The sequence below is a fragment of the Elgaria multicarinata genome, chromosome 8 (assembly GCF_023053635.1).
Source record: "Elgaria multicarinata webbii isolate HBS135686 ecotype San Diego chromosome 8, rElgMul1.1.pri, whole genome shotgun sequence".
Taxonomy (NCBI): domain Eukaryota; kingdom Metazoa; phylum Chordata; class Lepidosauria; order Squamata; family Anguidae; genus Elgaria; species Elgaria multicarinata.
In genome coordinates, this window is record NC_086178.1 from 22,327,169 (window position 1) to 22,349,048 (window position 21,880).

General features: G+C 41.4%; 1 protein-coding gene across 1 annotated transcript; it reads left to right on the forward strand.

Moving 5' to 3' along the window:
- The first annotated feature begins 5,946 nt into the window (after positions 1 to 5,946).
- On the forward strand, positions 5,947 to 20,853 carry LRRC34 (leucine rich repeat containing 34). Its single transcript, XM_063131995.1, has 11 exons — positions 5,947 to 5,985; positions 9,160 to 9,281; positions 10,401 to 10,522; positions 11,730 to 11,794; positions 12,751 to 12,834; positions 14,348 to 14,476; positions 14,985 to 15,080; positions 15,878 to 16,032; positions 18,297 to 18,452; positions 19,930 to 20,056; positions 20,650 to 20,853. Exons 1-11 carry the CDS (start codon positions 5,947 to 5,949, stop codon positions 20,851 to 20,853), a joined length of 1,299 nt encoding a protein of 432 aa, XP_062988065.1.
- The last annotated feature ends 1,027 nt before the right edge of the window (positions 20,854 to 21,880 follow it).

Below are 21,880 nucleotides of genomic sequence, written 5' to 3' on the forward strand. Positions count from 1 at the left end.
CTGGATTTATGGATCTGCTCTCAGCTGCTCAACATAGCCAGAAACTATTACAAGCTATACAGAAAAATAGTCTAAAAATGGCTTATTCCAAAGATTTTGAACATTTGATGCCTAAAATCTTTGAGCAATCAGAACTTGCTTTTGCTTAACCTCTTCTAAATCTGAAGTAAAAGAAGAAGCTAATCTAATTAGCTTAACCAAAGAAAGATTTTTGGATGATATTGGGCCTGTTCAGAAGACACTTCAGGCTCTGTGGTTAACAAAAGTGTGGTTCTCTGGGGTTAGCACTAACCACAAGCCATGCTACCGCATACAACACTTTAACCCACATTTACAGCTGCTAACCCTCCTGCAGACGTTCCCACTGTGATTAGTGAGTGAGCAGGGTTTAGCAAAACACATTGCACAGAACACCTTAAATCCTACTGCTTAACCAAAAGCCTTAACCATCAGGGTTTAAGGTGTCTTCTGAACAGACCCAGGTTTTCCAAAGAGAGACAAAGAACAAGAATAGTGATGTCCTGGTTTGGGTTTCCTTTGGAGAAGAAAGCACTGGAGACTGATGCCATTTTTGTAATACCTGCCCAAGTAAGTGGCGTCCAACCTGTTCTGGAGGAGCTTGCTTATCCTCTAATGGATGTGGTCTGAAAATTTCAGTTGGTATAGGATATGGTAGCAAGATTGCTACACATTATGCCAGTAATTTGTCATCTGTACTGGCTCTCTGTTCATTTCCAGACCCAGTACGACGTGTTGGATTTGACCTTCAAGGATCTTCATGGCTTATGGTACCTAAACATTGCCTCTTCCCACATGATCCCACATCCTGAGATCACTATGGGAGCCCTTTCTTTGGGTGCTATAACCAGGTGACACGTAGCAGGTGGCTATGAATGAACATTCCTTTTCTGTACTTGCACCCAGTTGTGGATTTCTCTCCCCAAGGAGGCTTGTTTGTGTTGACTTTAATGTTGTTGTTTTTGGTACCACGGAAAAACCTTTTCTCCTGCCTTGCTACCTTTTAAATCTTGCTATACCTCTTCAATCAGTTTTAGCTCTTACGTTTGATTCTCTGCTCTTTGTTTCTGAGCTTCGGCTATGGGGCGGTATATCAATTTAATAAATAAATAAATAAATATAAATATAAATTTGGAGGATGTTTCAATGCTGCATACACTTTTATTGTATTAGTCTTTCTGCTGTTGTTTTTAATTTTTGTCTTTGTTCTATAAGCTGCTCTGAGAATGTTTATTAAAGCATGGCCTATGAATATTGACAAATATACAAGTAGAAGAGAAGCAAGCAAGCAGTCTGTTCTCTCCTGACAGGCCACAGCTACCTCACATCAGATCCCCAGAGAGAGATGCATACAGCCCAAGATGGCTACCAGGACGAGGGCTTTTTCTGCTGTGTCACCCCGGCTGTGGGAATAAGCTCCCTAGAGAGGTTCGCCTGGTACTCACATTGTACTCTTTCCCGCATCAGGTGAAGAACTTCTAATTTCCCCAGTATTTTAGCAATTTGCTATCCTGGTCTTTTAACTTTGCTATTTTAAATCTCTGCATTGCTGCTTGGTTTTATTCTGGTTGTTCTTTTGTATTGTGGTTTTAAGCTTTTATGGTCCTTCTCCGTGAGCCCCTGCCAAAGGAAGTGAGGCAGGTGGCTACTAGGAGGAGGGCTTTCTCTGCTGTGGCACCCCAGCTGTGGAACGAGCTAGCCAGAGAGGTTCGCTTGGCGCCTACATTGTTTTCCTTTCGTCGCCAGCTGAAGACCTTTTTATTTTCTCAGTATTTTAACACCTAATTTAACTTAAATTTAAACTCTGCTGTTTTAATCTCATATTTTAACCTATATCAATTTTTGCTGTGTGGTTTTATCCTGGTTGTGCTTTTTATATTATATATTGTATTTTGTATTTGTGTTTTTAAATTGTTGGTTGTTTTATTATGCTCTTCATGGTTTTAATTTTTGCGAACCGCCCAGAGAGCTTCGGCTATTGGGCGGTATAGAAATGAAAAGAAATGAAATAAATCAGTAAATAAATATTTTATGCTGTTCTTATGGTTTTAATTTTTGTGAACTGCCCAGAGACCTTTGGCTATTGGGCAGTATAGAAATAAAATAAATAAATAAGATGCTTTCAGCCTTCAAGTACTCTCAGCTCTCTTTCTCTTGTTCCATCCATATCCCTGTCTGTCCCCAAATAGCTTTTGTTGCTATGCACATGCATGTGCACGCATGCACACTCCATGTAGAACCTCTTTCAGCCTGAGGGCCGAATTCAGTTTTAGAGAAGCTCTCATGGAATGCATTCTAGTAGTGGGTGGGATGAAAAGCAAAAAGGGTGGAGCCAAAATACCAAAAATACTAGCATGTTCTAGCTCGAAGCTCTCCCCCCCCCCCCACATAACTAAGCCTTACGAGAAGCATTTCAACCTTATAGAATGAAAAAATGTGCAAAAGTTAGGAAACCAATGAAAGATCAACAAGCAGTGAAAGAGGATAGAGCCAACTGGAGGACCCCAGAGGGATTTGATCCCCCTGCCTGAGGTTCTGCACCCCTGATTTACACATTACATTAGGCGGAGTGAATGTGTCATCATCTCAAAACTCTGATAGCTAACAGTCAAGAGAGATCTTCAAATACTGCCCGGCTGTTAGCTGTCATTGAGGAAACATACCCCCCACACATACACTCAAACTGGGCCATTAACAAAAAAAAATCTCACTAACGAAAGGTCACTATGAAGCCACAGCTATATTATTCAGTAGCTCTGTTCCCCTGTCCCACCCCATGATTAGCAGAAGCAGAAAAAAACAGACAAAATAAATATATGTGAACTTGCATAACTTCCAGTGGAGGCTGGTGGCTCCAATGTCAGTGGGGCAGTAAATCCACTCTGGGTTTCAACCAGTCAGAACTCTAAAGGAGCTATCCAAGGTGAGAAGCCTCCATTAGACCTCTACAGTACTTTCTGCAGATTGCAATATTTAGTTCTCTGTAGCTCACAGTGTGTGTGTGTGTGTGTAACATATGCTACCTGTGTATAATGGCAAAGTGTTTGGTTGACAGTGTCTGGTGTTGAAACAACGCACAGGGTTCGACAAAATTTGACGGTGTTTCAGACGAGACAGCCTCCTGATTGTGTATAATTGTATGTATAATTGTATGTATGTAAATGTATAATTTGAGGTGGCTCAAAGTTTATTCTGGGATGTACACCAACTTATATATTTATATGAATATTGGCTATTATTGCAACAAGCTGGTTCCCTGTAAACATGGTTCATGGAGAAAAATCCAATTTAACAAAAGGTTTAACTTATCTAAAGGCTTACAGATATTTTTAAATGTTAAATTTAACAGCCAGGGACTTCCTTTCTGAGCAATAACTAAACTTTGGGTTAATTTTAACTGTAGGTGCTGCTTAATCCCTTCATGAATTATTTACAAGCGATATGTTACTGGCATCTCAGTGTACTTTAGCCTGCACCTGTGTTTATAAAGACACTTTTTTGTGTCCATATTTCATTTTGTACCAATTTGCAATTAATTATGTTTAATTATACTTGACAATTTTTATTGTTAAAAAAACCCTTTATAATACAGTGTTATAGAAGATAGCCTAGTTCTTAAAACAAAAAAGCTTTATGGACATAAAGAAACTCCCAACTTTGAATTATGATGAAAACTGTTGTAATTCATGAAATCTGCATGTCAAGAGCTTTCCAATGAAGCCCAGTGATAACATATTATCATGATAACATGGTGGGCAGTACCCTTGCCAGTGTTGCACTAAACTGAAACACTGGATTGGGGGGCAATGCTATTATTATTATTTATTTATTTATTTATTTATTTATATAGCACCATCAATGTACATGGTGCTAGGACATCTTGTAGCATCCCATGTGGGTATGTGGTTCAGGGCAGCCCAAATATTAATTCCCCCTTCCAGTTTCTTATTTATTATAAGGCCATAATGTTCACAATGCTTCAATTATTCCCTTATTCTGTCTTTGTGCAACCTCTCCCCCTCATATGTTTTAATGTGATTTCAGATTGTAAGCCTCTGGCAGGATATTGTTGCTGTTTTATTTGTACATACTGTACAGCACCAAGTACATTGTTGGTGCTATATAAATAAATAAATAAATAAATAAATAATAATAATACGTGTGGCCCTATGTTAAGGGTGAGTAAGAGGAATCACATTCCACATACTAACCAGATATTAAAGGGGCAGTAGGTTCTTCGGCTTATACTTGTCTCAGAGGATTGATCTGAAACTTGGCAGTATAGGAGAGGTTGGCTTATCTGTGCTGATTCTGAGGTAGAAAGAGTAAAAAGCGTATTTATAGGAGTTAAAAATTTGACAAGGGACCTCCAGTAGTTTGACAGGTATTGTCTGTTTTCTTTCCATAGACTTTGTTGAGGTAAAAAATATATGAGCTGATTTCTTCATTTATACAGCTTTATTTTTTTTGTGGGGTGGGGGGAACTGTTTGTTGTCTAAGGTCAGGGAGAATGTCTAGTATGTGCCATGTAGTTTTTCTTTCAAATGTGATTTTTGGGGGCCCATTTTATCCTATGTAATGCCCATAAGGTCTGTTGAATGATCCTGGAAGAGGGAGGGGGTATAATGCGAGTGGTTGTGGCTGGTTACCATGGAGACAGAATAAAGTGGAGGGTGTTTATGATCTCAGTTTTAAGGTTAGGCAGCTGGAGACTGAAGTTTTGGGTGGGGAATAGAAGCTGCAATGTTAATTCTACTTAAAGCATATATGTTATTTAGGCTGTTGTTATTACACTGCTGAGTTTGGGGAATCAAACTGTGGGTCTTTCTTTAAAGTATAACTTAAAAGTTAACATCTGGTTTTCCCTGACACAGACACTCTCTAGGATGGTACATGGAAAATTATTGAAAGTCAATATTGTTCGAGAGACAGATTTGGGATACAATCCTATGCATGTTTATACCAAAAAAACCCTCCTATAATTCCCATCATTCCCCAGCTAGCCATGCTGGCTGTGGAATGCTGGGAGTTGTAGGATATGTTCCTGTCTAAACATGCATAAGATTCTAGATTTGGTTTCTTAAGGGCTACATGTCTCTAAATTCATGCTGGTATTATGTGAAGAGTGATTTCCGCTGCTAAATTTACAGGATCAAAAAGAAGAAAAATCTTTTTTGCCCAGAGGATATGTGAGTAAACAAGCTATCCTTAATTTCCAAGTTTATAAATCTATGCAACAGAGCTTTTGTGATAAAAAATTCTTTCAGAATTCTGAACATTTATAGAGTAGTGCTAAATTTCCTAAAATAATAATTAGCACTTCATATTAAAATATCAGGATCACAAAATTTATTTGTTGGAATAAATATATGATTTAAAAATTAATGTTAACGTGCATGTGAATTCTGGTCTTTTTAAACAGTGCATGAAGACCAAACATACATTATTTTTAAAAAGCAGCACAGCTTTTTTTCCTTTCATTTTTACTCTAGAGTAGGGGCAGGGGGCTGATCTAGATGGGAACACTATACTATCATGGGGAAATGGATCACTATTTTGCAACAGAAACTGCATGTTGTGTGATGACATAAAAGAGGAAATCTGGGAATATTTGTCTGTTCTGGAACAAGGGACTGTTGTCAGAGAAAGTAGGTGATATCCAGAGTTGCTGTTGTTTTAAACCACTAACAGTTTCTGCTTGAATTCTGGCACAACTGTCAAATTCCGTGGCACTAACCCTTTTCAAATGAGGTTTGAAGATGATTCGTTCACTTATCTCTGATGTCATAAAAACTAACCTCACACTGTATGATCTTCAGCAGGCAGGTATCGTTGTGAGAGGAAAGAAGAGGAGTGGAGAGGTGGGCAGAGAGGCCAAGAAGAGGCCAGTGAGCTCACATCTACCTCAGCTATCATAATAATACCATCATGGAGAGCTTCCTCTTGAGCTTAGCCTCATCTTCCCAGGTATCAGCAGAGAGAGGTGGGGAAGGAACAGGCTAGGAGAAAACAAGGAATACACCAACAAAAACATTGGGAGAACCCAAGTATCAAAAACAAAACAAAACTCAGCTTTCATAGTCTGATCTATAGAAACCAATTTCTATCTTAGCCACCAGTGTGCTGTAGTGGTACAGTGTTGCACTAAGGAGAGATATTATATAAATTACTCTAGCCTAACCTGGTAGCTTACAGATGTTTTGGACCTCAACTTTCATTAGCCCCAGCCAATTATGGCCAATGGTCAGGAATGCGGGGGAGTTGTAGTCCAAAATATCTGGAGGGCACCAGGTTGGAGAAAGCTGGTCTAGATCTTGAAACTCAGTGAATGACATTGTGTAAAGTCACAATTCCTTAGCCTAACCTGTTCACAGAATGGTTGTGAGGATAAATGCTTTCACTTCATGTAAACTGCTCCAAGTACTTTGTAAGGCTCAGACACAAATGCCGTACATCAATAATCCCCTTTTTACAGAGGGGAGCCATGAACAAGTAGGCTGTTTCCCACAATCAGATGGATATATTGAGAATGCTCGAAGAGTTCAAAGTCTGCAGTTTAAGATGCTGAAAGCAGATTGAGAGATGACACAGTAAATGTGGACAGAGTTGGGAGCGCTTCACTGAGACTAGTGGAGGACACTGTCCTGACAGTGTTGAAGTACGATTCAACTGCCAGGTGGTTTCTATACATGGAATGGGGGGTGGGGGTAGGGTGCCATCTTGTCCTTTGCCTTAAGCAATAAAATATTTTAGGACACTTTTACATGTCCTCTCAGGACAAAATGCAGGACGTTAATCTTTTACAATTAAAAGAATAAAACAGGAGTTAATTTTGTACTTGCATCTGTAGATAGTGATGAAATGATTTAGGATTAGTTAAGAATGGTTGTGTTCTGTTAAGGATACTGTCTACTACTGAAATTCTTGAATTCCGGCATTCAAGAGGCAGCTGGACAACCATCTGTCAGGGATGCTTTAAGGTGGATTCCTGCATTGAGCAGGGGGTTGGACTCGATGGCCTTAGAGGCACCTTCCAACTCTACTATTCTACGATTCTATGAAATTCTCAAGTTCTCACTGCTCAGACAGACTGTTCCTGCACCTCGCTATTTTATGTCAGTACAAAAGCCATACAAAAACATCTAGCATTCCATGTCTCTGATATTCTTCTCCTGTCAGCAGAGTTCAGTGGCTGAATGTGTTTTAATTTGTTAGGTTGCTGACACAGAACCTGTGAGAAGCTGCTATAGTGCCACTTTGCTTGGCTTGAATTGATGCTCTTGCTAAGCTTCTGAGCAAGCTTTCCACCTACCAACTTGAAAACCCATCTAATTACTACAAACAGAAAAGAAAGCATTTAATATTATTTTAAGAGGTGTCAATATATTGCATGACTTTTGATATCCAAGTTGTTCCCAGGGCAATTTCCCCTATGGCACAAGCCCAATTATACTACTATACACAAATGTAAGAACATGAAAAGATCCTGACCGGGGGAAGGGGAGGGTAATATTGGCTTTAATAGCTTTGCAAGGGAAAATTCTTGGTCAAATGCATTCAAAGAGGCCCTGATTCCATTGTTTTGCAATTAGTTTATTAGATTTGTAGTATATCTATGTTCAGCCTAATGCCATCTGGCAAATAGCTCTCCTGCCATCTTGTCTACTTTGATGTTCAATTACCTATTAAGACCTACAAGTCTGGGATGGGAGAAAGAGGAGAACAGTATTTCCAGTGCTCAGAGGGCAACTATTGCTCCAGAGGGCAGAAGTAGAACTAATGTGTTTAAGGTACAGGAGAGCATATTTCAGTTGAACACCAGGAGAAACTTCTTGACAGTAAGAGCAGTTTGACAATGAAGACGATTTTCTAGAGGAGTGTAGGACTCTCCATTGCTAGAGATCTTCAAAGCAGAGGCTGGGCAACGATTCTTTGGGAATGTTCTAGGTCTGGATTTCCTCCATTGAACAGGGGGTGGACTAGATAGACTGACTATAAGACCCCCTCTGACACAACCTGAGAAGGGTTGGTGGTCAGTTTCTCCCCCTGGAAGAAGCTCTTCCTTTTAATCTTGTTTGGGAGTAAACCATTCATTGGCTGGTAAAGGAAAGCCACTCTGCTTATGTTCAGAGTCACCATTTAGAATCCTGCTTTCCCTGTGCTGAGGCAGAGCTTTGGCAATGAAAGTATGAAAGCACCTACTGAAGAGCTGTTGCTCAAGCTAACTTATTAGACATCACCAAATTTAAACAACCAAAAAAAGAAAAAAAAATTGTTATCAAGAGGTGTCTAGGCATGTGAATTGCCCATATGGAATGATTAATTTTTTTTAGATATATGTTGCCTGTGTGTGTGCTTCCTGCTTATGTTTGTTATGTAAATGGTTTTACACTTTGTATAATGTATTTTTAATGGTTTTAAAACTTTGTAAACCACCGAGGCATAGAAATAATAATAATAATAATAATAATAATAATAATAATAATTATTAATAATAATAATATGCAAAGAACCAGTGTGCTGGCGCATGGTGGGTTCATTAAATTCCTGCAAACTGTGCAGAAGCCGCCGCTCTGGGACCCCACCAAACTTAGGTAAAACTTGCCAGCTGCCTTTGCAGGCAAAGTGGGGGAAGCATACCTTCATCTTACCCGGGCTCTGGCGGGCTGAAACTGTGGGGGCGCAGGCGCACTCTGAATCCCTGGGGTTGCGATCGAAGAAGGAGCGCGTGTCCAGTCGCCGTAGCAACGGCAGCCCGAGTGGAGTTTGTTGCCCTGGCGCGTGGTCTCTGCAAAGAAAGCGTCAGAGCAGCAGGTAAGGGGGTGCAATAAGGGAAAGGGGACGTTTCTATCCCGGGACTTCAGGTTGCTGTACAGGAGGGGAGGGGACGGTCTTTCACTTATTCAATCCCTTCAGTCGGCTTAGCAAAAACGGACAAAGGAAAAGGGCGTCCTTTTTCACGCCGGGTCAGTGCACTCCTGTGTGTTTACTTGAAAGTAAACGCGTACTTGGGCCCAGTATATTTGGAGGCCCAGTTTGTGTGATTCTTTCCCCTCAAAAAAGGGCTGATATATTATTCTCTTCATGTACGATGTGTAGCAAATTGCATCTTTCTCTCTCCCCCCCACCCCCGCCCCACAGCGAAGTATGCCCAAATACCTGAGTCTTGACCAACAATATTCTCAAGCCTGCGAAGAATTGAAACACCCTGAGAATCCATTCATAATCCATGTTCTCCAAGAAGTGAAGCAAGACGATGAAGCGTAAGGCAACATTAATGGGAGTAAACAAAGAAGGGTGCAATCCTATGCATGTTTCGACAGGGCGAGGGGGAGCCCTAAAACTCCCAGCATTTCCTAGCCTGCACGGCTAGCTGGGAAGTGCTGGGAGTTGTAGGACTTTTTTTTTTTGCCGTCTAAACATGCATAGAATTGTTGACTTAAATTGTGTTACTGTTAAGTAGGGCTTGATTAAAATTCATCCAAATATTGAATTGAAGTAGTGCTTGATTAAAAACTCTGTGCCAATGTAATCCAAATTCTGCACCAAAAGAATCTGAATTCTACATTCTGTATAAAGAATGCAAATTATGCAGAGTTGCCTATCTGCTAGATATGAAGAGAAAGCTGCAGATTACTGAAGCCACAACTATTACAAATCCTGTTCAGCCCAACAAACCCTTTCATTTCTCAAATACTCCACAGCTTCTGAGATTTCATCCCCAGAGCTATCTTCATAGTGGTAGTACTGGCCATGCAGCTGCAGATGAACCAGTCTAGGGGAGGCTACAATATCTAACTCTGTCTTTCATGCTCACCATAGGAGTGTATAAAAAGGGGAAACTGTAACTACATTGTTTCTGGTGCATTCCTGCCTTCCCAGTTTTGCACTATGTTTCCTAGCCAGAAATATGGAATGCTGGTTTCTGGACATGCTCTGCAACTGAAAGGCATAGGATGAATGTAATGTATTGGCTGAGAAGTTGCTGGTTCAAAAATCAGTTCAGCCCCCCCCCCCCCATCTGTAATATGGGGATACTTGTACTGACATTCTTTACAGGGCTGTTATAAAATGACTGAGATAATAAATGTGAAGCCCTTTGAATTCCTGGTATGTACTTTACAAATGCTGAATACTATCATAGCTTCCACTGCACTGCTGGTGTTACGGAAGGTAGATAGGGTATCATTTACCTTGAAACAGAGGAAGGGATAATTTGGTAAAACACTTGCTTTTAAACTTCCATCCATGCAGGTTGTATGCATTGTTCACCTTTTAACTAAAGATCTCCATGGTGAGGAACATCTATGAGACTATAAATAATTTTTGAAGCCCTATTAAAAAAATTAAACAACCCCCCCCTTTCATTTTCCTTTTAACAGGCTAACAAAAAGAATCACAATAAAAATAGCTGGTAATAACCGCTTGGTACCTGTGCAGAAGGTAACAGATGCTGATTTTCAAATCCTTGCTGCTGTCTATGCAAACAATGTGTTTCTTACAGGTATGTCTCATTATTTTAATCTTTGAAACACAAAGCAATGTTTAACCTAAATTACCCCCCTCCCTTTGCCTATTCTAACATATAATGTACTGCCCTTCCTTTTTTTCTAGAGCCTTTGGGAGAAGGGGAAAGAGAAGGGGAGAGTTGCCATGAAAAAGCTAACTCCTCTGTTACAACTGCAAGAAGTTTAGTGGCAGGTTATGAGATGCAGTGCAGTCTCTGCCCCTAAACTGGGAAACTATGAGTGGCAGATTACATGAAAATTCTCGTGAGGACAGAGCTTTACAACACTTTTTTTTGTCCCCGTATATTTAGTACTGACTGAGCAGAAGACACCTCACTTTCATCACTGGGGATATTCTTTAGGGAGCTTTTAGAGCTGTTTGTGGTGTAGCCATGCTGGTGAAATGAAATGTGCAATGTTGGTGTAAAGATGCAAAACCTAAAGGCCAGTTGGCACTGTCAAATTTTTCATTGCACAGAGATGAACAGTGCAGGAAGTCCAGAGCTTCGAATTCTTTGGAACTGCCTTCCTTCTTTTGAATTCTGGGCAGTCTTAGGGCACATGCTATATCATGTAAACCAGCCTTCTCAAGCTGGTAACCCACCCACCCCAGATGTTTGGAGTACAATCCACAGGATTCCTGACATTAGCCATGCTGGCTGGGGCTGAAGTCCAAAAACATCTGGAGGACACCAATTTGGGAAGGCTATGTAGACACTTGAGTTTGGAGCTCTTGTGTAACCAGGACATCGAACATTTTTGCAAATGCAGTTGAAGTCACCTTTTTGTCTCTCCTGTACTATTTGTGTTAGCAACTGACAATAGTTCATGCTGTAGATAAAATATAGAAGACCTATCTGTAACCAGAACAAGCATTCTGGCCAAAATAGATTTTGCCATCACATTACAAATCCAGCAGAAGCAGGAGCTGCTTTAAACCTTGCATGTGGAAGTTGCCAGCACTTGTAAATGTGAAAGAGTCCCATTTGTAATGTGAATGAACGTTCTGGCCAGTGTCAGTATTATTTTTGCATTGGGTACCAGGCTGAAGTAAGAACCATTTTAAGTGTCATGGATGAAAATGCAATTGGAAGAGGAAAATGGTGCAGAAGATTTGACTGCTAAATCCAATGGGCTATAACAAAAGAGATTAAATTAGGTAAAGCACAGTGCGCTCATTTCTCTATTCATTGGCTCTTTCAGGGCTGGACCTGAGATATAATCTGTTAACTGATGCTGGCGCAGTACACATTGCAGCTTTCCTTCAGGTACTTCTCATGAGGACCAATGATCACTTTTAGTTGGGGATTGGATGGATATGATAATTAGGCGACACTTTTAAAAGTGGCAGGAAAAAAAGCTCATAACAACAACAAAAAACAAAGATAACCATGTTGGCAGCTGGACAGCCATCTGTCGGAGATGCTTTAGGGTGGATTCCTACATTGAGCATGGGGGTGGACTCAATGGCCTTGTAGGCCCCTTCCAACTCTACTATTCTATGATTCTATGGTCCATGCGAAGAAAAATCTCAAAATCTGCAGTTTGGCAATACTTTTTTGAGGACCAACCAAATATCCGCAAAAAAAAATGTGCTAGCTTTTGAGTTCTCCATATTTCTTCGTCAGGCTAAGTGGTACAAAAAGCAGGGGATGGGGAAAAGAAAGCTGTCCGCTTAAGGAAACCGCAAGTTTCATACGTGTTCGTTTTGAAAGGGCTCATTACCTGTAGGGATGGAGGGAATGCTGAATGTAGGTTCCCCTTGCTCTCTCTCAGCCAACAGAGAATTGGCACTGCCAAAGCGACAGCATCAGCTGTCTGTTTGGCAGGAGGGGCGCAGCAGCTTGTATGCACCCCAGTGCAGTTGCTGGGGAATGTGGGTGGGAGGGTGCTGTTGCATTCATGTTCTGCTTGTGGGTTTCCTATGGGCAGCTGGTTGGGCGGAATGCTGGACTAGATGGACCCTTGGTCTGATCCAGCATGGCTTTTCTTATGTTCTTACACGTTTGTAGATCTGTGACAGACTGAACAACTTGCCTGGTTCAAAAGCTCACAGGTCTTCAATCAAAGATATTGACTGCCATCCTGCTGATCAGAACCATGGCACTGTCAAGAGGAATAAACCCAGTTTCCAGATGACAGGGCTTTGGGAAGAATGGGATAAGAGTAAGGGGCCCCATGGAACCCACACATTACCAAGATCCTGGATTTACTTGTCTTCTAGGATAATGGTACCCTGCTTTACCTCAATCTGATGTTTAATGACATTGGGACCATTGGAGCAGAATTCATAGCTAAAGCACTGCATGTAAGTATTGATCAGTCTTGGAGGGAAAGAAGCACAAACTGTATCAGCATCACATTTGCCACGAAATACTTTGGAACAATTTGACGTGGGTTATCAGTGGACTTGATTTTGGGAGATGGGGAGAAGACTCTCCTTGTGGGGGACGGGAGTTGCACTCAGTTTTGTTGTGGTACCTAGGAGTGATTGGCTGAGTTCCCCTGATGTCACAGAGGGGTGGGGCAAGCAGTAGGGTCTCTTGCTGCCATTGACTGAGCTAACCCAATCCTTAGAGAAATGTAGTGTAGACAGAAGGATTTATGGGAAGGAGAGTTAGAAGAAGCACAGACTTAAGAAAGGAGGGTCAGTGACAAGAAGGTTTCATGTAAAGAGAAGCAGGAGCAGTGCTCAGATTAGCTCAGGCCACATTGGCTACTCTTTTTAGAAGTCTACAGTGGTGGATGGGATGATATAACTAAAATTAGTGACAAGTCATGGGTTGGGGCCTATGGATTTAAGGGCCCTCCTCCCTTTCTACACATAATTTGAACACTGACAGCTGTTCAGAAGATCTAGGGGGAACAGAAGGCAGCTAGAGGGAAAGGAAAACGGGAAAAAGAGCAGGAAGAGAGGAGGAGTACCCTAGGCCAAAAGCTACAGGGGTGGGGAAAGCTGAAGTTCACAGACTGATTTGAAATAATCACCCAAATCTTAGCTGCAGAGATCTCAGTGCTTTAGCTCAGTGCTAGAGCACCTGCTTTACATGCAGAAAGTCACAAGTTCAATCCCCGGTTTCTCCAGGTAGGGCTAGGAAAGAAGCCTGCCTGACACCCTAGAGAGCCATTACTTCCAGTCAGTGTCAACAATACTGGACTAGATGTATCCATAGTCTGGCTCAGCATAAGACATCTTCCAATGATGCTATTTTTACTTAAAGATGACACAGTCTGTGCTGGGTTTTGTCCAGTGGGTGGCATCTAGGGAAAAATACTGTGGAACTAAATTGTACAGTTAAATGCTTAAAGCTACATTCAGAACATGTTTATTTAGAAGCACCACTGAATGAATGGTGGTCCAGGGAAAGGGGTTTGATGAGTTGCCCACTGGCTCGGGAGGAATTATAGTCCAATACAGCTAGAAGACACCAGGGCCGGATCTACACTATTGCTTTAAAGCGCTTTATAACAGTTTTATAGCGCTTTAAAGCAGTTAAAGCGCTTTATAACTGTTATAAAGCGCTTTAAAGCAGTAGTGTAGATCTGGCCCAGGTTGGGGAAGGCTGGAATAGATTAATCTTGGGCTTTCTCCCAGCTGTGTGATTATTTAACAGTAATTCTTTCCCCACCCATATTACCCCCATATTAATAAGATCCGTAAGCATGTTACAGGATGACAGCTATAGGATGTTACCTCTTTCACTGCAATCAGCTAAATTGTACAAGAGAATCTATTTCTGCAAGTCTTTAAACCCCTAGCAAATTATGCCATTTCACAGATAGGACTGTTGCAAGGGAATAACTTGACTTTTCATGCCTAGAGGAATGAAACTCTGCTTCACCTAAGAATGACGGGCAACAAGATTGACAACAAGGGAGGGATGTATTTTGCGGCAATGATGCAGGTTAACAACACACTACAGAAGTTAGATTTTGGAGACTGTGACCTGGTACGTAAAGTCAAAGCAAAATTGCCTTGTTACAACATGGCTTACATAAAAAATATAAAATTAAACATGATTATGTATACTGGTGTTTTTTTTAGAAAGTTGTATTTTCATATACACATACGTGAGAAAGATAGAAGTACTAATAACAGTACTTTAAAATACATATTTTGAGCTAAATGTTTAGGCTTCTGCCTTTGCTGTGCTGTATATATTCAAATCATGTTGTTAGATTTCCCCACTCTTTTTTCATTTTTTTTGTTTTGCTGATATGTGATGCATAGAGACCACGATGAAGAATTAGGTTTTGGAGACCAAGACCCAGTAAGTAAAGTCACCCTAATACGACATCTCTACACAAAAAATGCCAAACTCTTCTAAACATGTTTAACTGATCACAGCCAAGAAGCTCTTGGATGGGACAAAGGATCAGCTTGTATACTGGCAGAGAGTGTATAGGAGAGGACTTAAGTGTTTTTCTCTGGATTGTGTCCTTTGTCTTTATTTTCAGGGTACACAAAGTCTAATAGCATTAGCAACAGTTTTGAATCACAATGAATCAATCAGAGCCATAAATCTAAACCGGCCGATTCTGTACAGTGAAGAGGTAAGCATCATGGGTAGAAATCAAAACTGCTGAAACAAAAAGACTTCGGGAGAATGAAAATAAAGACTGAACAGAAATAGTCGAAGAAGGTGATAAGTAATTACTGTCTCCTTAGTGATGCTGTCTGCTTTTTTATGTTCTCTAAGGTAAGTGGCAAAAGACAGATCTCCAGAAGGTAAAACTGTAGGCCAACCTTCCCTAACCTGGCACCCTCTTGATTTATTGGACTGCAATTTCCACCCAGCAGGGCCATTGGAATGATGGGAATTGCAGGTACATCTGCAGGGTACCAGGGCTGGGCAGGCTGCTGTAGGCAACCAAATTTTAAAGTGCAGTCCTCTAAAACGCAGTCCTCTAAAACTAGCTTGCAAGTCTTATATTTTCCATTCCTGTTTATACAATGAGATTTAGATATATCTATATGTTCTTAATCATCTCAGTGGGAGCCCCAATGCAGCACAAGTGATTATCTTAAACCAAGAGAGTTGCACATTTTAATGAAATGAATCTTGGATCAGAATAATGCAGAGACCTTAAAGTCATTTAAAAAAAACACAGGGCAATAACATCCTCATGTTGTGGATTGTGAGTTACATACACAACGGAATGTGGTGGATGAAACATACCTGACCTGTGCAGTAAATGTCTGGTTTTGCATCCACATCTGCCCTGCAGAGCTCCCTGGTCTCCTGTTGACCTGGATGGATAAATCTAATGATGCGGATGGGTTATGCACATCCCCCTTGTCTCTAGAACATGTTCAGTTCAAGTTGTAACTGAATAATATTGAACTTCAGGAAGAGACTACAGTCCACATAGCTGCTATGCTGAAAATGAACAGCATCCTCGTTGAACTGCATTTGTGTAAACATGAAATGAAGAATTTTGGCGTTGAACGTCTCTGTGATGCGTTATATGAAAACACCACCCTACGATATCTTGACCTCAGCTGGTAAGAGAGGCTGAAATTATACAGATTGCGTTTTTGCTCTTAGAACAATACATGTGGGGCCTGCAACAAAATGTTGCAGTGTGGAATGCTTCCATTCAGGATTCCAGAAAACCCATTCCATTTCACTCCCAGCTCCCAATTTTTCTGTGTCCACATGCTACCCCGCAACAGTCAGCATTTGATGTCTCATTGGACTTTTTGAGGGGATGGGTCCCCACTGAGGATTTCTTTTTAAAAGATTTTTTTGTACTTCAGCAAATTTGTTGTCCCTAAGCCTACTGATTTCCCTCTTTAGTGCTATTTTGGGCACATAAGGACCAGCACTTGGAGAAATGTGATCGCTGTTAGGTATATGTGTTGATACAATTGATAAAAACCAATACAGTTAAGAACTGTATATAATAAGATACATATTTTATAGAGAATTATTTTGAACAGTTGTTTCTTTAAAAAGTATACAGCCAACCTTTAATAATGCTTAATATTTATATTGTGCATTTAAAATATTCAAAGTGCTTCACATACATTGGGTTTGATCCAGCCTTAGGCAGCAATCCAGTACCCACTTTTATAGGGGACTCAAATATGATTTATTTATCTAAGTATTTGTATCATCCTTCTCCAACCTGGGATGCCTTTCATATGTTTCGGACTACAATTCCCAGAATTCCTATCTATTGGTCATGTTGGCTGGCACTAATGGGAGTTGAAGTTAAGAATATCTGGATGGCACCTGGTTGAGGAAGATTGATTTATGTCCTCCCCTTCTAGTTTTTACATGACATTCAGATTGGCTTACAGCAATTAAAACCAATAATAAAATTCAAAAACACTCCATAAAAACAACAATATGATAAAACAGAAACAGGTTCAGCAGATAGGCATGACTAAATTGCCCTATTGATTCCAGTGGGATCTAAGTGCAACTAACTGAGTTTCAATCTAATGCATTATATCAGTAAATTTTACAATAGACCTGCAAGATAGGCCATTGTTGGAAGGTTGAGGCTGAGAGAATAGTGGCTTACCTAAACCCACCTAAATGTGGTTCATGGTGTTGGGAACCAGCTCACACGAACCAGCTCACAATGTTAGCCACTATCCCTGCTCTTAAGTGACCCAGTCACTTATATGACCTAGTAAAGAATATTACTTCTCTCATCCTGTGCATCAGCCACTCTTACATAGTACCCCAAAGAGCTGTTTATGTGTCAAGAGAATTAATCAACACATATTAAGGACGCAATCCTATGACATTTGCGCCCGATGCTCATAAGCCTCCAAAATTAAAGGCTTGCGAACATCCAGTGCAAACGGGAAAGCGGCAGAAGGGCCATAGCTTGGTGTGTTGGAGCAGAAGCTTTGCATGCAGAAGATCCCAGTTCAATCCCCATCTTCTCCAGATAAGACGAGGAAAGAATCCTGCCTGAAACAATTGAGACCTGTTGCCAGACAGCTGGCGGGGGGAGAGGCCTGGGGATACAGTCGGCATGTCAACACCTGCCTTTTCCCCCTGGGATCGTCCTTTGATCATTACTGTGCATCCACATGACACACAGGGGGTCCAGGAGCAGGCAGGGATGATCCCTCCATTTCCTGGGATTTCTGGGACCACTTTTTTCCTGGTTTTTCCCACGATCTCGAGGACTGCAGGTGGTGTGGGTGCCCGTCCCAGCTTCTTCCCTCCTCCCTGCGAGTAGCAGGGGCGGGTCAGCTGAGGAAAGGAGCTGTGCTGGGGGAAGTCCAGGGACATCGGGGGGGGGGGGCTTCAAGGCAGGCGTGACGTCCATTTTCCCTTCCGGGATGTCACACTTCTGTTTAGATGGCCAGGGACATCTAAACAGGGAAGTCCGGGGTTGTCCCCCCTCCCTCCCTTTACACCCTATAGTGTAGACATGCCTAGTGTAACCCAGCCCCTCCCTTCCCTGCTCACAGGAATGCCCCCTTTGTCCCCTTAAAGGTCGCTTTTGCAACTGCAAGGGAGTGGGGAACGCAATATCCTGTGATTCCCAAGTACTGTCTGGGGGCCATAAGATTGCTTCCTGGGAGACAGTACATTTCTCGGTAATGTCCATTTACTACTGGAAAAACAAGAGTCTTTTGGTACTTTAAAGAGTGATAAATTCATTATGGTGTAAGTTTTTGTGGATCAGAGTCTAGTTCTGCTAACACTTGGGTGGGTTTGGGAGAATTTTCTGAGTCCATTTCATCCTCTGGAAGGTGTCACTTGTGAAATAGAAATGTATGTGCTCATCTCTTTTCAGTAACAAAATTACTCGGGATGGTGTCAAATTTTTGGGACAGGTGTTAAAACGAAACAAGAGCCTGGAAATCCTGGATCTTAATTTTAACAGGATAGAAGATGATGGAGCTTTTTATCTGAGCGAGGCACTTACTACGCATAACCGGACCCTTCAAGCGTTAGTATACAGAATTCTTTTAACTCCCAGAATACATTACTGTATACATTTGAATATGGCAGGACAGCACAGAAGGTAGGAACCGAATTAACCTATATTTTGGATGTTGCTGTGGCAAGCTCCACAGTGACATACATGCCTGGTCCAAAAGGATGACAATACTGGGCAGCGTGTACCATCCAAGAGTCCCACCTGGGCATCCTCCATGACCCTGCAAAGATCCTGGGATGGACCTTTTGCATCAGCTTCCACTTCAGTGACTCTCCTAAAAGTACTAACACCTCAAGTGAGTGCTTGAGTCATTCGTACAAACAGGCCAACTTGGTGGGTTCTCAAATGGGCAAAAAAGAATAAGGTCACAGATGCTCCACTGTCTTGCAATGGCCACTTGGGGGCTTAATTTCAAACAAGGTGAACTTGTTTATTGTTAAACTAGTTTGAATCAGTATGTAACTGCTTGTGTGAACACATGCACCCAGGGGCAAAATGTCTCTGAGATCACTTATTTTGCCTGCAGCTATTCATAGGTGCCCTGTCATTTGGACCTAGGACAAACTTAAAAAATATTAATTGACTTATTTTTTAAATATGGCAAGTGGTATATAACACTTTTAAATAAAGAAACCTTTTCATGTTACGAGTTATAACAAATGGGCCTCTGTGGACAATGGTGCCCTCAAGAGGGCCTCCTGCAGAACTTAATAACTGGCCAAGTTCATAAGGAGACAGGCGGTCCCTTAGATAATCAGCTCCAAAGCCATTTAGGGCTTTCTTTCTCCCCTCCAGCCAACCTGAAAGAGAAGAAACTCCTGCCCCTCATCACTAGAATAGCCATATGGCTCCCACCCCAGCTGGTTTCTCACACTGAGAAAAGATGCTGCCTGTTTTCACCTTTTCTGATATTGCTGTCTTGCCTTTTCATTGGGTCACACTGAAGGCTGACATGCACGTTACAATCACGATATGGAGGCCATTTTGAAACTGGACGGTCATAATATGTAAAATTAACTTTGCTTTGTGGATAATCTGCCACTACTGTGTTGTAGAGTGAAAGGACTTTCTTATGTGTTGCCCCCAAATTATGGAATGGGCTCCCTCAAGAACTATGATTGCCCCCCACTCTCTTGGCCTTTAGAAAGGGTGTAAATATACAGCTTTTTAATTTAGCCATTTAAATTATGTGATTTTACTGCTTTTAATGTTCTTATTTTTTCTTTTGTTCAAGTGTTATTTTTAGCAAGTAAGACAATATATTGATGATGATGATGATGATGATGATGATGATGATGATGATGATAAAATGGCTGTTAGGGGAAGGATTTGAGTGGGCTTTCTGGCTGGCTGTAGCAGCTAGGGCTAAAGATGTGTTTAGGGAAAATAGAGTATAAGTTGAACTTCTTTATATGCAGTTTAAGAAATCTGGGCTGGCTGACTTTACTCAATGTCTGACCATGCTTTGTACCTTTCTACTTACTAGGTTAGCAGTGACAAGTAACAGTATAACTGGGCAAGGATTGGTTGCCCTTGCGGAATCAATGAAAACAAACCCTGTTCTTTCCTATATCTACATCTGGGGGAACAAATTTGATGAAGCCACCTGTGTGGTATGTTTCATTTATCTCCTAGATTTAAGTAATTAAGAAAGCAAACCTATGGCTCGTAGACAGAGCCTGGGAGCCATAGGATACTTTGAATTCCTGGATCAGAGGTTGGAGGCGGTGCTCAAACCCAGGACTCTGAGCTCCCCTCCCCCTCAAAGCTGGCATGGAGAGAACCACACCAGCAAAGGCAACCTGGGAAAGGACAGAAAGGGGGCGTTCCCCTGGGTGGGGAGGGGAAGGGAAGGGACTGAGGAAGCGATGATACGAGCTATCCTGAGCCTTCTCCAGCCTCCTTCCCTCCCGCTCCCTGACACCTCAGCTAGATGCACCTCCACCACGCCTGCTCTGCATTGGATGGCCAAAGGCCTCCCCACACCATTTTTTTCCTGCATTTGAACCCCACTCCCCAGCTATTTGCGGTTGGGAAACAGTACTTGGGAGTTGGAGGAGGGTTTTGAATTGGTAAACTGGGGCTGGGGGGAAGAGTTCAAACTGCCTCCCCCAATTTTGCAGCCCCCTTCAAAAAACATCTGAGCGTGTATATCCCACCATCTTTATTTGGGTCCATAGTCATCCTGATACCATGTGTGTTTCAGGCATTTGCAGAGTTAATTCAAAGCGGCCGCCTGAAGCCGATAAACACAGACGTTGAGCCGTATGAAGTGGATGGGCAAACATACCTCGCTGAACTCTCCCATGGCCTTAAAAAGCATTACTACTGGACGCCCAGTTACGGAGAGCCTGATTCCAAAGCTGCCAACGCCTCTCTAGCAATAACTCCTGTTGCAGAAAACCTGTGATCAACTTGGGATATTTTTTAACTTAAAAACAATTATAATTACTTGGAGAAGTGATTTTTTTAAAAAGTTTTGAACCATAATCATGACATCAAATCACATTGGGAAGCCACCTTGTTGCTACAGTTGGGTTCCAATCTAGCAAGTTATCTTAAATTGTGACTGATTTGCTCTATTGTTTTCAGTGGTTCTGGGTCACACCTAACACTTTAATTGTATTGGAACCATAATGATCAAGATTTACTGTGGTGATACAAAGCAGTCTTTAAAAGTCATTTTATTTAATTAGAACTGTAAGACTATGCAGGATACGTCATAGCTAGTTTGAAAGTAAGGCCAATCTTAGGCATGTTTCCTTGAAAATAAACAGTACTGAATCAATATGACTTATCATAATTGATATGATTCCAATATAAGCGCCTTTTGGATTGGGGTGTGTTTATTATTTGCATTAACATATTTCAGTCAATGAATATACTCATGCGTACTGTGGGGAGGTGGGTGAAAACAGGTGAGAAGCAATTTGTGTCAGTGCAGCAGGGTGAGATTTGTGGATGACTAGTAGACATAAAAACTTTGTTTACTAGTTTGTAATTCAGAAAACCTGAATTACAAATGGAAACCATGAGCTGCACATGAAAAAGAAAGCCAAATGTAACCTGGTTCACATAACAAGCCAGGTTCAGTGTGAGTTATTTAGCAGTTTGTTGTAGGGTTGTGTGAAGGTTTTTTTAACTCTTGCATATTCCCCCAATGGCCTGGTTTGGATGACACTTAACCCCGTCGGGGGTTGCATATTCAAAAAGTACCCGGGCATGCAGTTCAGCTCATCAGGAGTTAAATAAATGGTGAGTCCAACATGTCATGCTAACCAGACCAATAAGTTTAGACATTTAAAGGGATTAGCTTTCTACATAGCCCCAATTACAGCAGGAATAGCATGGCCTAAATTCAGTGCGTGCATCATGTTCCTCTTTATCCTACCTCAAAACCTATTCCCTTTGTGCAATTCTAGACTACATGGCTGTAG